Genomic DNA, 16999 nt, shown 5'->3' with positions numbered 1-16999 from the left:
CTTACATTGAATTATCCCAATAGAATGTGTTGTTGCCCCAGAGGATTGGAAACAACACATCTCAGCTTTGGAAAGCTTTGTCAGGCCGGCAGCTCTGAGACCGGAGCATGGAGGGCTGTGGACTTTCTGTGCCTTCTGTCCAAGGTCCTGTTTGGGAAATAAGTTTGGGCCCAGAGGGGGCCGTGGGTAGGGCTGGTTCTCTGAAGATGCAGGCGTCCTCCTGTCGAGGAGGCTGGGCACTCTCATTCTGACACCCAAGGCAGGTTTCTGGCAGAGGTGCCAAGGCCCCCAGAGCGCAGGCCCTGAGACACTGGCGAGAGAGCACCCTGGGGTGGATCTGGGTCGGCCGTTGTTACAGTGTCCCGCAGAGCTGAAGTTCCATGGTGCTAGCCCCAAAGTCCCAGGGCAGGGAGGAGAGCGCCACACAGCCTCTTCACTGCCGTCCCCAGTGGGGGCAAGTGGTGGCTGTCCTCTATGATTTTACCTGGAAAAAAAGATTCTACTACCAAGAAGAAACTAGAAAACTATTGCCCTAAAATGAAGAACACTTGGCATGTCCCCAAACCCTCATTCCTCAAACTATGCCTTTTTGATATCTTTCTATAATACATAGTTATTATTTATGCTATATTATCTAGAATACTGCACATATTCATATATTTTATATGTCATCTATATTTCAGAGTATTTAGAAATCCCTTGTAATCCACAAGGCCGATGCAGTCTGTGATAAGAACGTCCTTCCCTCCCCACAGCAGGTTTCTCTGTCCCCAGTGTTCTGTGGCGTTGTCTGTGCATTCTCAGTGCCCTGTCTTGCTTTCCTTGTATTAATAGAAGCTGTTCCGGAAGGAGATCAAGCCACCATTCAAACCAGCAGTGGGCAGGCCTGAGGACACCTTCCACTTTGACCCCGAGTTCACAGCACGGACGCCCACAGGTGTGTGCCACAGTGGTTCCCTCTGTCGGTGGCTTCTCCCACCTTACCCCTTAGGGACTGATATCTAGGAACAAGAGATTCCCATGCTTAAGAATTGTTTTCATGGAAAATAACTGTCCATTCTGTTTGGTTTTTTTGTTGTTGTTGTTTTCTCTGCTCAGTGATAAAGAGATAAGTGATAGCCCCAATTCTCTGTTGTTCCCTACGCAACCTCCACCTTGGAAATGATGAAGGTGTCCTATGGATTCTCTTATTGCAAGTCACCAGTCCAGTTACTTCCTGTGTCAGAGAGACACACAGCAAGAGCAAGAAGAGAAACTGGAGGCAATTAAAATCCCTCTTTCAATTAAAAGTGCATTTACAGAGAGGGAAGGCTGTCAGTTATGTGTGTAGATTTGTGAGCTATAGATATTATTCATGCAAAAAACAGAAACCCATTTGAAAAGTTGTATCAGCTACTAAATAGCGTAGCAAATGGATGCATAAATTTGGTCTCCTGGTGTGTCTGAAATTACTCTTGGGGTCTAGCAAATTTCATCAGAACTCGTCAGCTCCCTTTAAAAGTTATCTTTTTTGGGATATTAATGAATTAAAGTTTGCTTTTTTATATGGTAATTATCCTGGTCTGATAGCACTGTCATAACAAAATACTATAGACTGGGTGGTTTAAACAACAGTCATTTATTTTCTCACAGTCTGGAGGCTGGAAGTCCAAGTTCAAGATACCAACAGGGTTGGTTCCTGGTGAGGGCTCTCGCCTTGACTTGCAGACGGCTGCCTTCTTGCTGTGTCCCCACATGGCCTTTATTCTGTGTGTGCAAAGACAGCAAGATTGATCTCTGGTGTCTCTCTGTCTTCTTATAAGGACACTAGTCCTCTTGGATTAGGGCCCCACACTTTTATCCTCAGTTAACTTCAGTTATTCTCTTAAAGGGCTATATTAGTCTGTTTTCACACTGCTGATAAAGACATACCTGAGACTGGGCAATTTACAAAAGAAAGAAGTTTAATGAATCCACAGGGCTGAGGAAGCCTCACAAACATGGCGGAAGGCAAGGAGGAGCAAGCCCCATATTATATGGATGGCAGCAGGCAAAGAGAGCTTGTGCAGGGAAACTCCCCTTTTTAAAACCTTCAGATCTCATGAGACTCATTCACTATCATGAGAACAGCACAGGAAAGACCCGCCTCCATGATTCAGTCATCTCCCGCCGGGTCTCTCCCACAAACACATGGGAATTATGGAGGCTACAAGATGAGATTTGGGTAGGGACACAGAGCCTGAGATTTGGGTGGGGACACAGAGCCAAACCATATCAAGGTCTTGTCTCCACATACAATTACACTGGGGGGTAGGGCCTTAACATTTGAACTTGGGAAGGACATAATTCAGTCCACAACACTAACAGTATGCTGGTTATGTACAAAACCATCCACAAGCTCCTTCTGTAGACATAAGCAGGACAAGTCCTGAGAGAGCTGGTGACCAGGCTGCATTTTGGATCTACAGGGATTTGCTGTATTTTTTCTCACTGCTTTTGAATCTGAAATTTTCTCATTTTTTAAAAGATAATCAGGAAACAAATAGATGGTCAACCACAAAATGTCAAGTAGATGAAGTTAGAGAATCCACTTTGTTCCTCCAGATTCAGGCTGTTGATGAAATCCCTGTTTCCCATACCCAGATGAGTACATTGAGGTGGGTGTGAGCTTGTGCAGATAGGGAGGGTCGTGGGGCTTTTAGTGGGACTTTTGATGGGCCTAGGCCAGGTCCTGACCCAGGCTACATTGGTACCAAGAACAGGAAGAAAGCTGATTCCGGGCACTGTTAACTAGGGAGTCATGCCACTGACTGTTCAATTACTTCTTTTGGGTCCTCCTGCAGTCCCCAGGTAGAATTAAAACTGTCATTGTAGCTTTGGTTCATCACTGATTCATGATGTAATGAGGCTGCCTTGGAAAACATTTCTGGGTCTGCTCTCTCCAATAAGTGATTGTGGGATTTTCACCTCACCCCATTCTCAGCTTCCTTAGAAAGTATTTGTGCGTTGGGGTTGGTCCTTCCCATTGACAAAATTAACCCAGTTCACAGAACAGGATTACTTTTCAGTTTCTGAGTTTGAAAAGAGGGGGCAGGATTTGGGGATTCCATCCTGACTCTGCCCACAGGTCATCCAAGCAAGTCATGATATTTCTCAACCTATTGTTGACCTGAATGTAAGAGGAGCTCAGAGGAAATTAGGTCTGACCACGAGATCATTGTCCCTGAGTCCACAAGGACCATATGGTCCCTAACAGAATGCACACACGTCTTCGGGAGGTGCTCCCGTGTGGGGCTGTGTGTTTAAAATGTGGAAAGAAAGTCTATGTTTGTGCTGCTTGGTAAGAAAATGTTAGTACAGTCAACTCTGATATTCACATGAACATGCCTTTTATATTATCCGTGAAGAATTTAAACCTCAACCTAGTTGGCCAGTGGAAGCAGAAGCTTTTTTTGAGCATCTAGAGAATTCCATTTTATTTTAACAATAGCCTGAGGAAAACATAATTAGACACATTGTACTCCAATGCTATTCAGAATTGGCTTTTTTATTCCTTAGTGTTTCTAGTTCTCCAATCAGTTTCACTGAATTTATCCCACCACCGTTTGCCTTTGAGGTAGGTAGTAATTGACATGCTAAAGACACATTAAACTCATTCTGATTTGTATAGGAGGGTAGGATTTTCTAAGCATGTGAGCTGAGCACATGGCTGGGTGAATGAGCAGCTGTAGAAATGTGACTCTGAAGCAATGGATAAGCTACAAATCCTTTACTGGACACACAGTGGGAATTTCTTGTAGTTAGGCTTTTTGTCTTTTCTTAAACTTCAGCCAGTGCTCAAGCTGGTTTCTATTCCCTGATCACACGCTGACTGCCCATTGAAGCATGCCACTTAGCCGGAGATGCCAATCTAAGATTTAAAACTGATCAGGCAGACTCCACACATCAGGAAATATCTACAGGACCATGAGAGGTTATTTGTAATTATTGTAATTCTATATCTCCTTTTATCTAACTCACATTTTTGCTCTTCTTAAATACTGTGCTGAAAATCAGCATCCCTCAGGTGATTATAAAGTACTTAAATTCTATTTAGGCCACCTATCATTTCCTTACTAGCTAGCCACAACGACCAAATGTCAGCCTCTTAACTTTCAGTGAAGACCCACTTGGCCTTCAGTAGATTGCTGTTACTCTTACCCTTTCCACAGGCTCTCCTTGGTCTATGTGGGGAGAGGCATAAGTTCTCTGGCCACGGAAGGTTGTGGCTGTGTCTTCCATGCCTCTTGGTTGGTTAGAAGACATTGCTTGCTGGAATTACAGATTTTCCATTCACCAATGAAACTGTATCTGTCAAGTTAACGTGGCCTGTGCCCCCACCCCGCACACACTCCTCCACAGGCTGTAAATTAGACTCCCAATCCTTGCCCAGCACTTCACACTCTTGTGGCTCCCGCGGATTCCCTAGAATAAGCTCAAACTCTGAGTCTAAGTCCCTAAGGGAGGACATTAAAGTGCCTCCAGGTTTGAAGATTTCTTAAACCATGATGTAGCCGTGTGTATTTCATTTTTCTGGGGGAGAGTCTGCGGCCCATGGTAGCTCAGGGCATCTTTGGGAGGAGGCAGACCTCAAAGCCAGACTTTGTGCAGAGAGCAAACCCGGCATAGCAGGAGCACCTCCTCCTCCAGCTGCTCCATGTAATGGGAAGCAGAGCCGCTCAGAGCTTCTCTGCCGGGTCGCACTACAGAATTTCAGTTTCAAAAAACCACTCAGTGTGCCTTCGGTTTTTTAATGACGCTTTGCTAGTCTGGTGCGTTTATTTCCAAACACAGCCAACTCTGGTCACTTTAGTCCAGGGGTCGTGTGGGCACCTACCAGGGGTGACTGTGAAGGCCCCTTTGTTGGCCCCTTTGAGGGCCGACACCTGGCTCTGACTGCCTCTTGGTTCAGGACACTGAAGGTGAGTGCGGGTCCATGAAGCTTCTTATCCCAGGAAAAGCACCAGTGGGGTGCTGGGTCATCCGTCTGCCCACGGCCTCACCCCCACTGGCACCAGAGGCCCACATGACTTGGGGCCTGGCTCCTGGGCTTTGGAGCAGCTGCCCTCGTAACTGTTGCCTCAAAATATGATGCTAAGAAACAAAAAACATGTTCTCTGCAGCTGCCTCCCAGCCCCACACACCTGCCGCACCGTGAGGAGATAAAACAGAACTAGGTGCACTTTTTTCCTTTCAAAGTACAGCAACTAAAAGTGCAAAGAGGCAAAGGCCTGCAGGTAGAGAATTCTAGAGTATACAAATACACACCTATACGTACATGGAGTCTTAAAAGATATATAAATAAGAATGTTTAAATTTCTACATATGTGTGTTTTCAGGAAAAATTACATATTGTATTTTCATATATTATAAATATACGTATTATATAATATAGTATTCTATTTTAATGTAATATATATTCTATTTTAATATATTAATCTATTCTGTTATCCTATTCTATTTTATATATATATTGATATATATTTAATTTTTTAAATAATGTTTGGGTTCTTCATATTGTTCAACAGCTATTTGCTTTTTTGAATTTGACAAACGATTAGGAAGCCATGTCTCTGTCAGTCCATGCAGCTGTAGCTCGTTCTGATGGCCCTGGTCTCACTGGCAGGACTCACACAGCAATCATTACAAAGCATACTGATACAGATGGGCCACTGTTGAGCATGACCATGATTATTTTAGTGAGGAGTATTTAGTGTCTCCTTTTTCTTTTCTGTAACATGTATCACTGAAACAGACTTTTTCTACATTTATGTCTAACTACTTTGGGATTTCTTTGTTTGCTTTTTTGTTTTATTTTGTTTTGTTTTGTTTTGAGACAGAGTCTCACTCTGTCGCCCAGGCTGGAGTGGCGTGGCTTAGTCTCGGCTCACCGCAACCTCCACCTCCCAGGTTCAAGCAATTCTCCTGCCTCAGCCTCCTGAGTAGCTGGGATTACAGGCACCTGACATCATGCCCGACTAATTTTTGTATTTTTAGTAGAGACAGGGCTTCACCGTGTTGGTCAGGCTGGTCTTGACCTTGTGATCCGCCCACCTCAGCCTCTCAAAGTGCTGCAATTACAGGTGTGAGCCACCATGCCCAGCCCATTTTATTTTTTATTTATGTAAATGTCAGAGGTACGGATGTAGTTTTGTTCATGGGTAAAGTGCATAGTGGTGAGGGCTGGGCTTTTGGTGTAACCATCACCTGAGGAGTGTTCATTGTACCCATTAAGTAATTTCTCATCCCTCACCTTCTCCCACCCTTCCACGTCTCCATTCTCTATCCCTCCACGCTCGACGTCCACGTGCAGACATTATTTAGCACCCACTTATGAGTGAGAACATGCGATGTTTGACTTTCTGTGTTTGAGCTGTTTCACTTAAAATAATGGCCTCCATTTCCATCCATGTTGCTGCAAAAGACATGGCTTCATTCTTTTTTATGACTAAATAGTATTCCATTGTGTATATGTACCACATTTTCTTTATCCAATCACCTATTGATGGACACTTAGGTTGATTCCATGACTTTGTGATTGTGAGTAGTGCTACAGTAAGCTTGCAAGTGCGGGTGTCTTTCTGAGACAGTGATTTCTTTTCCTTTGGGCAATGCCCAGCAGTGACATTGCTGCATCGAATGGAGTTCCATTTAGTTCTTTGAGACATCTCCATACCGGTTTTTCATGGAGGTTGTCCTAATTTATATTCCCACCACCTTTCTCCACATCCTCACCCACGTCTGTTATTTTTTTTGACTTTTTAGTAATAACCATTCTGACTGATATAAAGTGATATCTCATTGTGGTTTTCATTTGTATTTCTCTGATGATTAGTGATCTTCAGCATTTTTTATACGCTGTTTGGCCACTGGCCCTCTGTATATCTTCTTTTGAAAAATGTCTATTGATGTCCTCTGGTCAATTTTTAATGGAGTTATTTATTTTGTTGTTGTTGTTGAGTTGTTTGAGTTCCTTGTAAATTCTAGATATTACTCCCCTGTCAGTTGCATACTTTGCAAATATTTTCTCCCATTCTGCAGGTTGTTTGTTCATTCTGTTGATTTCTTATGCTGGTCTTAAAAGACTTTTTCTTTTTCTTTCTTTTTTTTTTTTTTTTTTTTTTTGAGATGGAGTCTCTGGAGTCTCATTCTGTCACCTAGGCTGGAGTGCAGTGGCACGATCTCAGCTCACTGCAACCTCCACCTCCCGGGTTCACACAATTTTCCTGCCTCAGCCTCCCGAGTAGCTGGGATTACAGGCACACACCACCACACCTGGCTGATTTTTTAAAATATTTTTAGTAGAGACAGGGTTTCACTATGTTGGCCAGACTGATCTTGAACTCCTGACCTTGTGATCTGCCCACCTCAGCCTCCCAAAGTGCTGGGACTACAGGTGTGAGCCACCACGCCTGGCCCTGAAAAGACTTTTGAAGTATTTGCCTAGACCCATGTCCAAAAGAGTTTTCCCTAGGATTTCTTCTAGTATTTTCATTGTTTCAGGTCTTTCGTCACTTAAGTCTTTAATCTCTTAGTTGATTTTTGTATATGGTGAGACATAGGGGTCCAATTTCATTCTTTTGCTTATGACAAACTAATTTTCCCAGTATCATTTATTGAAAAGAGTGTCCTTTCCCCACAAAGTTTTTGTCAACTTTGTGGCTTTATTTCTGGGTTTTCTATCCTGTTCCATTAATCTGTGTGTCTATTTTTATACCAGTACCATGTTATTTTGGTTACTATATCCTTGTGATATAATTGAAGTCAGGTAATGTGATGCTTCTAGTTCTAGCTTTGTTCCTTTTGCTTAAAAGTGCTTTGGCTATTCAGGCTCTTTGTTGGTTCCATGTTAACTTTAGTATTGTTTTTTCTAATTCTATGAAAAATGACATTGGTTTTTTGATAGAGATTGCATTGAATCTGTAGATTGCTTTGGGTGATATGTTCATTTTAATGATATTAATTTTTCTGATATATGAGCATGTGCTGTTTTTCCATTTGTTTGTGTCCTCTACAATTTGTTATTACTGTGCACTTTTGAAAGTAATTCTGTAGGATAAATTCCTAGATGTAAAGTTGTCTTCAGAGGACATGCAAATTTTAAAGTTAGCTTTAAAAGTTACCTTGACGTTCCAAAAGATTATGCCAGTTATGCTCCCTCCTACAATTATAAGAGTGTCCACCCCCTAGCCAAACCCAGATGCGATTGATTTCTTTCATTTTTGTTAATGCATTAGGCAAAAGTGTTATCCTATTTAAATATGTGTATGCTCACTCCTTAGAGAGATTGGGCATCTTTTCATGCCTATGGTAGCTGTCAGAATTCCTTCCTTTGAGTATTTTGCTCTTTTCTCATTGATCTCTGGGAGCTTTTGGGCAATAGAGAGTTTAGCCTCTCATCTGTTATGTATGATGCAGATTTTTTTTCCCCATGAGGCATTTATCCTTTTGTTTTTCTTAATGATAAACTTGAAATGGGATCAGTCTCATGGCAGTCATGCTTTTGAACACGGATCTTACAGAGATCAGAAAAATCTTAATGGAAGGGAATTCCTCCTTTTGTACTCTGCCTTGCTGTGGACAGGAGCAACAATGCCCAAATGTCCTTGAAGAGCAGAGCACGTGCACAGCACACACGCAGTTATGCAGCTGTGGGCACAGGGTGGGACCTGTGGAACCTAGAGACCAGATGCTAAGGATATAGGATTCATGTTCACTGACAATTCCATCCTGAGGTCATTGGTGCCTTCTTAATTGAGTCTGGAGTGGGGAGGGGTGGAGGACTGTGGTCAAGAATATAGAGTAAATCCAGAAGTTAGCAAACTAAAAGATGCCATCAATGATAATCCTAAAGTTTTTGTTCTGGGTATTTTTGCCATTTAAAAATCAGATCATTAGCACGACCCAAAAGAAAGTAGTTTCATCTGGTTCAGCATTTCTACATGTGTGTTTTACCTTTTCCTCCAACACAGGCATACACCACGCGCACATACACACACATGCACACATGAATTGCATACACATACCACATGCACACACACTATCGCTTCACCCCAGGGTCACCCAGCTTTCATGGCATCTGAACTCTGCCCCTGTCACCTGCAGACTCTCCTGGTGTCCCCCCGAGTGCAAATGCTCATCACCTGTTTAGAGGATTCAGCTTTGTGGCCTCAAGCCTGATCCAGGAGCCCTCACAGCAAGATCTGCACAAAGTCGCAGTTCATCCAATTGTACAGGTAACTGTGTTTGCCTGCAGTGGGTTGGGGGCAAGAGGGCACTTGGATGATGGGTGACTCTGGTGTTCCCTGTGACCTCAGTCACCCGGGGGTTGGGTGCTTAGGATGGGTGGACTTTAATCACCAATTCTTCTTCCCTCGCACTTCCCATTGTTCTGAGTGTCTGCCATGATGGTCCCTCATGGTGGTCCCCCATGGTGGTCCCCATGATGATCTCATGTGGTGCTCCTTCATGGTGGTTCCTGTGATGGTCTCACATCGTGGGCCCCCATGGTGGTTTCCAATGGTGGTCCCTGTGACGGTCCCCATTGATACTCCCCATGGTAGCCTCCTGTGGTGGTCCCTGTGGTGGTCCCCATGGTGTTCCCTGGGGTGGTCCCCTGTGGTGGTCCCCGTGGTGATCTCCCTGGTAGTCCCTGTGGTGGTTCCCATGGTGGTCCCTGTGTTGTCTCCGTGGTGGTCCCTGTGGTGGTCTATCATGGTGGTCCCTGAGGTGGTATTCATGGTGGTTCCCATGGTGGTCACTGTGGTGGTCTCTGTGGTGGTCTCCCATGGTGGTGCCCATGGTGGTCTCCCTGTGGTGGCCCTGTGGTGGTTCCCTTGGTACTCCCTGTGGTAGCCTCTCGTGGTGGTTCCCATGATGGTCCTTGTGGTTGTCCCATGGTGGTCCCCATGGTGGTTCCCATGGTAGTCCCTGTAATGGTTCCCATGGTGATCTCCCTGGTGTTCCCTGCGGTGGTTCCCATGATGGTCCCTGTGGTGGTTCCTATGGTGGTCCCTGTAGTGGTCTCTGTGGTGGTCTCCCATGGTGTACTGAGCCCTTGCTCTTACCCTACCTGGCATTTGTCTTAAAGAGGGAAGGTAAAGCCCTGGGAAGAATGTCACTCTGGTGTCTATGGCCAGAGACGAGCATCTTCACTGTGTGTGAGTCCAGCCAGGACCCTAGGATAGCAGTTTAATTTGTGGGTATCATTTTCCCATGATGAAATGTAATCTTTGGGAGGTCTTTGGAAGGTGATATTTTTATAATGAGTTTCTCGCCTAATAAATGTAACCAGAATACAGAGAATTCTAAGGGATTAAACTTAATTAAACTTAATTCTAATTATGATTAAACTTATTTAAGAATTAAGTCCGGGTAAGTTGGATGGCATTGGATTTCCATCCTATTTCCTTCCCTGTGGCCTTTGGAGAAATACAGGTGTGGAAAGTGGAAGTTGTGACAGAGCAGGCTGCCATGGGTGGCTTTCAGATCAGGTGGGTGCGGCTGCTGTATGCAGGTCAGAGCAGGTTGTGACTTGGACACTATGGAGTCAGATTTCCAATGAGATGTTTCCATCCAGAGCCTTGCTCTGCACACAGGCATTGGAGCCACACACCCAGTAGTTGCCAGCACTTGCTTTTCACTTTCAGATTCTCCTGCTCTCAGATCTTTGCAAGAAACATACCAGCCAGTGGGCACAGAATGGCCTGGTGTCTAAAAGTTAAGAGTCATAGCCCAAGGAATCAGAGAAGTTGAGATTTAGGTCGAGAACATCACTAAGTAACTCTGCAGCCTTGGGCGGGGGGGACCCTTGAGCTCCTGGGCTCCAGACACTCGGGTTCACAGTCGGCACTTCTCTTCGCCCCACATTCTGTGTGAGTGTAGCTGCCTCATCCCCTCATGTGAGGGTTCCAACAGCTCTTCTTCTCTCGGTCCCTCTGCAGCAGTTACACGGGAACAACATCCACTTCACCGATGGCTACGAGATCAAGGAGGACATCGGGGTGGGCTCCTACTCAGTGTGCAAGCGATGTGTGCATAAAGCCACTGACACAGAGTACGCTGTGAAGGTAAGGCAGGCTGCTGAGTGCGCAGGGCCCTGTGTGAGTGCAGCACGTGGGAGCACATATGGTACGTGGGAGCATGGAGCATAGGAGCATAGCAGGGCCCTGTGTGGGTATAGCGCATGGGAACACGTATGGTACATGAGAGCATAGAGTATAGGAGCACAGCAGGGCCCTGTGTGAGTGCAGCGCATGGGAGCACATATGGTACGTGGGAGGACGGAGCATAGCAGGGCCCTGTGTGAGTGCAGCGCGTGGGAGCAGGGAGCATAGGAGCACAGCAGGGCCCTGTGTGAGTGCAGTGCATAGGAGCACGTATGGTACGTGGAAGCACGGAGCATAGGAGCACAGCAGGGCCCTGTGTGAGTGCAGCGCGTGGGAGCACGTATGGTACGTGGGAGCACAGAGCATAGGAGCATGGCATATGTGCTCGTGTGCTCAGCTGTGCAGTGACTCCAGCAGGAACACCTGAGCCTGAGTGAACATTCTCTCTATTTGCCATTTTCCAAGCTCTGATATGATGGAGTTCAGTTTGCTTTGATATGCGGTCACCCATTAAAAGGTAGTTTTGCAAATCAGGAATATTTTCAGTCATATCCACCACGTAGGGACTGAGCACCTCTCGTAGCTTTGTGTATGACATACACCAAGAGAAAAGTTTTGGGGCCCCAATCTTTTGAGAAAATAGAGTTGGGGAACAGGTATAGGATTTGGCAAGGAAAGGAAGGAAAGAAAAGAGGGAGAAAGGAAGAAAATACTTTAAAGAAATAAATAAGCTTGTATTATTCACAACAAACTTTGGCAGAGAGTTAATGGTTTTACTGCCAACCGTCAAGAACAGTATAGAGAAACAATTCTTTATAACCCTATTTGGCAATCTCTACATAGTAACTTTAGCTTCTGTAATTGTTGCTGTTTAAATATTTGATCTGGCAATCCAGAATACCAGTTTCTAGAGATTTTTGGTTAGTAAAATGTAGATTAAAGGTAAAGCTTCCTGCTAAAATCAGAATCAAATTTATGTTTAAAAGAAAAAAAAGACACATTGTACATCCTCTCTAAAAGACAGCAAGAGACACTTGAAACTCCGCCCCTTTCCAGTGGAGCTGAACCCCAGGCTGTCGCAGAGCGAGGTCCCAGCCTGTGCTGCCATCGTGACTGGGACCTGCCCTGCTTACCCAGACACGTCTGTAGCACACGGTGCTACACTTGCCCTTCAAAGAACATTTGCCCAGCCAGCAAGTAGTGTAAAAAGAGTAATTTTCATCAACTGTGATTCTTCTATACGCTGAAAAGATTGTTCAAAATAATGACAACGTTGAAATGACCCAATCCCATCCTCATTTGCCCAGAGCTCCACTGAAATTTTGTGAAAACAGGTATTTCAAAAGGGTGGATCCTCAAGCATGGCCTGGGATCCTCAAGCATATTCACTGGGAATGTCTACCATGTTTCTTGCACTGGGAAAACGCTTTGCTGTCACAAACGACGCCAGCCAAAAAAAATCTCAGGTCCCTTGATTTTGTTTGGGTCAAGAATTTATGGATTATTGACAAATTTATCTGGAATTTCTCAAGCAAAAAAGAAAGTTTAAATATAGAGAAATAATCCATTTGTGATTTGCTCCGATAGCATCTCTGTGTTTAGTCTGCCCAGAGTCTTGAACACATCCAGGAAAGGTGAAAGGAAGGAAACAGATCATGATTTACAGTTCCCGGGACTGTAATTGGGTGGAGACTGCAGTGAGCATTACTGTCATGGTAGAATGTCCACCCGTGGTGTGAAGAGCAGGAGAAAAACAGGTTTTGTTATGAAGTGGTTGCCTCTGCAGCCGGGGGCATGTAAGCTTCGTGCGTTTCTAGAATTTGGATTGTTGAGGCTGGTTTGTCCTGCTCCTCCATCTCACTGGGAGAGTTTTTTAAAGGAGAACTTAGATGGGCACCTACCATTTGCGTATCCAGGTGCTGTTCCTATGTCCCGATGTTCCAGTGGTGAAGAGTAGACCTCTATTCTGCCTTAGACAAGAGAATTTCACTTGTATTTTGAAATATATTTCACATATGCTTTGTAAGCCTACATGGGCTCCTTGGAATTTTTTTCTGTCTTGGTCATTGCTCACAGAATTTCTTTAGGTTGTTTATTGGGTGACAGCAATCCCAGAAACAATCACTGCTTCCCAGTGAGCTCAAAGAAACAAGCCTGTGGGTTGGTCAGCCCAGCAGCCACGGTGCCCTTCTAGAAACAGCCCGCTACTGTGAGGCAGATCAGCCCCCGTTTTGTGCCTCTGCAAGTAAATCCCCCAGTGACGAGGCGATGGTGTGTTTTCTCCTAATATTCCCATATCCAGCTCTTATATAGATGCTGTCTGAATTCAGCTTTGTTACACGGCTTGTAACTCAGTCCCTCAGTCCTCAAAGATCTTGTTGAGGTCAAACTCTGTGGAGTTTCAGCAACAGCTCTCGAGAAGCCAGGCACTATGGCTGTGGCCGATGGTAGAAGAAAGAGCCTGGTCTTCCTGTTTCTCTTTCACAAACCTTGAAGTTCCCTGGACAAATTTGGCCAGCGGACATGACAGGGATTTCCCTTGTCCCTTCTGAGACTACAGTGGGTCATAATGTGTGGTCTGGAAGATGCATAAATTAACCAAGCACGGGAAGGTGCAGCCCCATGAAGGGCCCCGGACTTTTCAGAGAGATGTGGCTCATGGTCCAGAAGGCTCCTATGACCAGAGCCATTTCAGAAGCACGTTTCAGCTGGCCAAGGGAGCGGTGACAATAAGTTCATTTATCTGTAGGTAGACATGGTTGTTTAGATTTCCTCCCACGATGAACAAGTTGGCATTTCTGTGCAACGAGCTTGTTATTTAGAATGGACCCACTTGTTACCAAAACTGCTTTGACCAGTGCAGAGCACTGTGCGGTTTTGTTTTCAGCATTTCCAGGTGGAATGTAGTTGAAATACTTTCGGCCTTTGTCTGTATCCACTGACTGGTTCATGAGAAGCAGCATTCCCACCTATTGACGGACAGACTAAGAAACGGCAAAGTTCAGTGACTTCTAACATGACCCAGAACTAAGCATGTGGCAGCTGGTTGTCTGATACGTGAGCTGGATCTCAGCTCAGCAGATGTCCAGCCGAGACTGTCACTAGAATCCAGCTTTACCACTCCCAATTGCCGCTTGAGCCATATACAAGCCCACCTACCCCTGGCTCATGGATAAAAACGGGGTCTGCTTCAGAAGCAGTCCTGTCAGAGCCAGACAGGGCATCCTCCCATTCAATGGCATGGATGACCCAGAAATGTCCCCACCGAGTAATGACAGAAAGAGGAATGCAGCAATCTTTACTAAACAGTGAGGAGATTGACCAGAATTGATGGATTCTGCCCAGGGCAGTCATATTCATTTGGGGTGACTGTGGCCCCCAGCGGACACTGGCAATGTCTGGGGACTTTCTGGTTTTTACAGCTGGGTAGGGGCTCCTGGCATTGGTGAATACGGGTCAGGGAAGCTGGTTAGCATCCTGCAGTGCACAGGACAGCCCCTACAACCTGCTGCCCCAACGAAAGGTTGAGAAGCCCAGCCTCAGCATCCTTGTGGGTGAGGGCAAGTGTCATGTAGATAAAGGCCAGGAGGCTGATATTTTGGAGATGGAGATGGAGTTTTTCTTCTTCCTTGAGTTTCTGGTGAGTCCTTTAGCAACAGGATGATGATTGCCCAACAGCTCAGTGTTCCCCACGTGCTGCAGGGCAGCCCCCACCCCACCCCACCCCACTGTGACTGGGCCACGACTTAAAGTGCAGGCCCTTCTAAGAGGAGAATGGGGCCATCTCTTCACCTCTGTGAGGGTCAGGTACGGAGGTTCAGAGTGAATATGGAATCATAGTAGTTCTCACATTCTTAGAATATCATTATATTTTGCTTTAAGTTACTTCTTCATTTTTGCAGGTTTCTAATTTTGCTACCAGAGTTACCCTGAAACATGTAAACTACATTTAAGGTTCTACTTAAACCAGTTTACCCGAGTAATCAAACAACAAGATTGTTCGATTTGCATTTATTTTCAGCTGCATTTTTCACTTGAGTCCCTGCTGTATGCTGGGTACTGTGCTAAAGGTTGTGGGAAGTGATAGCTCGAATTAGTCCTAATTTTAGTACCGATTCGAGCTGTCACAACCTCCAACACAGTACCCAGCTTACAGCAGGGGCTCAATTAACATGGGCTGAATGACAACCTGGATTCCCAGGCTTGTCCGTCCCTCTCGACTTTGGCAAACAACAATAGAATGTCCAAGATCCTTCACTGGGGCAGTCTGGCCTCGGGCGGGAGGACACTGACCCTCTTCCTTCTCACACGCACAGCGTCGTTTCAGGCTGGACTTGATGCAGCGCATTCTGCCAGTGCCCCCAGCCAGTGCTCTGATGGTTGAATGAGAAAAGCAATTATGTTCCCTCAGCGCTTCCTCTTCCTTTTATCAGGCACATTGTAGATGAACAGATGTGCCCTACTTTCTAATAACTACGAACCATTTTATTGGGACAAAATAGCTAAGTAATCTGATGTAAAACTAAAGTACGCCTTTGTTTTTATAACCAATCCAGGGAGACTAGTGGTGGGCGATGCAGTTGTCCAGGGCTTCAAAATACCATGACAGATGGCTGCATAGCTGTCCACGCATTAGGGCACCCTGCATTTAAAATAAGATTCAAATAGAAGTAACTATTAAGTGTTGGAGGTAATCGTGATCCAGGAGGATTAAAAGGGAGGGGAGAGGTGTATTTGAAAGGAAAAATAATATTCCTATTCCATCAAAGATGCTGTGTTCACTTTATAAGAATTGAGAGAGGAAATTATTTGTTTTTATTTTATTCTTAGGTCTTTGTTGCTTAACGGAATTAGGTACATATTCTAGATAGTGCTGATTTGTATAAATGGAAAGATTCCTGGCATTATATTGGTGGGGGAATGTGTAGGAATATGTAAATATATACAGTTGGCCCTTGAACAACACGAGGTTGAATTTTGAGGATCCACATATGCAGATTTCTTTCAGTAAATATATTGGAAAATTTTTTGGAGATTTGTTACAATTTGAAGAAACTCACAGACAAACCACATAGCCTAGAAATATTTAAAACATTAAGAAAATGGTATGTCAGGATGCATAAAATATACATAGATACTAGTCTATTTTTATCATTTTCTACTATAAAATATACACAGATGTATTATAAAAACTTAAAATTTATCAAAATTTGTGTGCTCCAGCATAGACCATACATGGTGCCATTTGCAGTTGAGATCAATCTAAACAAACGTAGATTCAGCATTAAATCATAGCTGCATCAAATTAACTGTGGTGAATACGGCGCTACTGTAAGAATTTCACAGCGGCCTTCCATTGCTGCTGTAGTGAGCTCAGGTGTTGGAAGGATCCGCTTTAAATGTCCTGTGACACTCATCATCTCCATGTGAGCAGTCTGTGTATCCAGGGAATTGGGAATAGCCGTAAAAAATGGTATCTTGTGGTTCTCACGTATTTTTCACCCTGTTTAGTGCAGTACCATAAACCTTGAGTAACACCATAGAACCCCTAAGAAGTGCCATGCCACTAGGGATGCTGTGTGTGCTCCCAAGAAGAAGAGAAAAGTCATGACATGACCAAAAAAAAAAAAAATAATAAGTTGAATTATATGATACGTACCCCAGGTTGAGGTCTGCAGCTGTGAGTCCCCCCCTTTTCAGACAGACGATCCATCTTGTGAACAGACGGCATAAACTCACTATATCCATAAATACAGAACCATACACTGAACATATTTTCCTTACGATTTGCTTAGTAACATTTTCTTTCCTGTAGATCATATTATTACAGAATTTGTATTAAGAATACAGTATATAATACATATAACGTACAA

The 16999-nt window shown here is 44.5% G+C and overlaps 1 protein-coding gene across 7 annotated transcripts in view; it reads left to right on the top strand.

Moving 5' to 3' along the window:
* The window catches only part of RPS6KA2 (ribosomal protein S6 kinase A2), a 491259-nt gene that overhangs the window by 443897 nt on the left and 30363 nt on the right, over positions 1-16999 (top strand). For all 7 annotated transcript variants that reach the window (XM_050789393.1, XM_050789392.1, XM_050789391.1 and 4 more), the window contains 3 exons: positions 835-937; positions 9124-9254; positions 10962-11087. In XM_050789393.1, the coding sequence (XP_050645350.1) occupies positions 835-937; positions 9124-9254; positions 10962-11087 (360 nt within the window). The remainder of the gene's footprint in view (positions 1-834; positions 938-9123; positions 9255-10961; positions 11088-16999) is intronic.

This window comes from Macaca thibetana, chromosome 4, assembly GCF_024542745.1.
Source record: "Macaca thibetana thibetana isolate TM-01 chromosome 4, ASM2454274v1, whole genome shotgun sequence".
NCBI lineage: Eukaryota > Metazoa > Chordata > Mammalia > Primates > Cercopithecidae > Macaca > Macaca thibetana.
The sequence above is the reverse complement of the archived record's forward strand: the minus strand, read 5'-3'. Positions and strand labels throughout refer to the sequence as shown.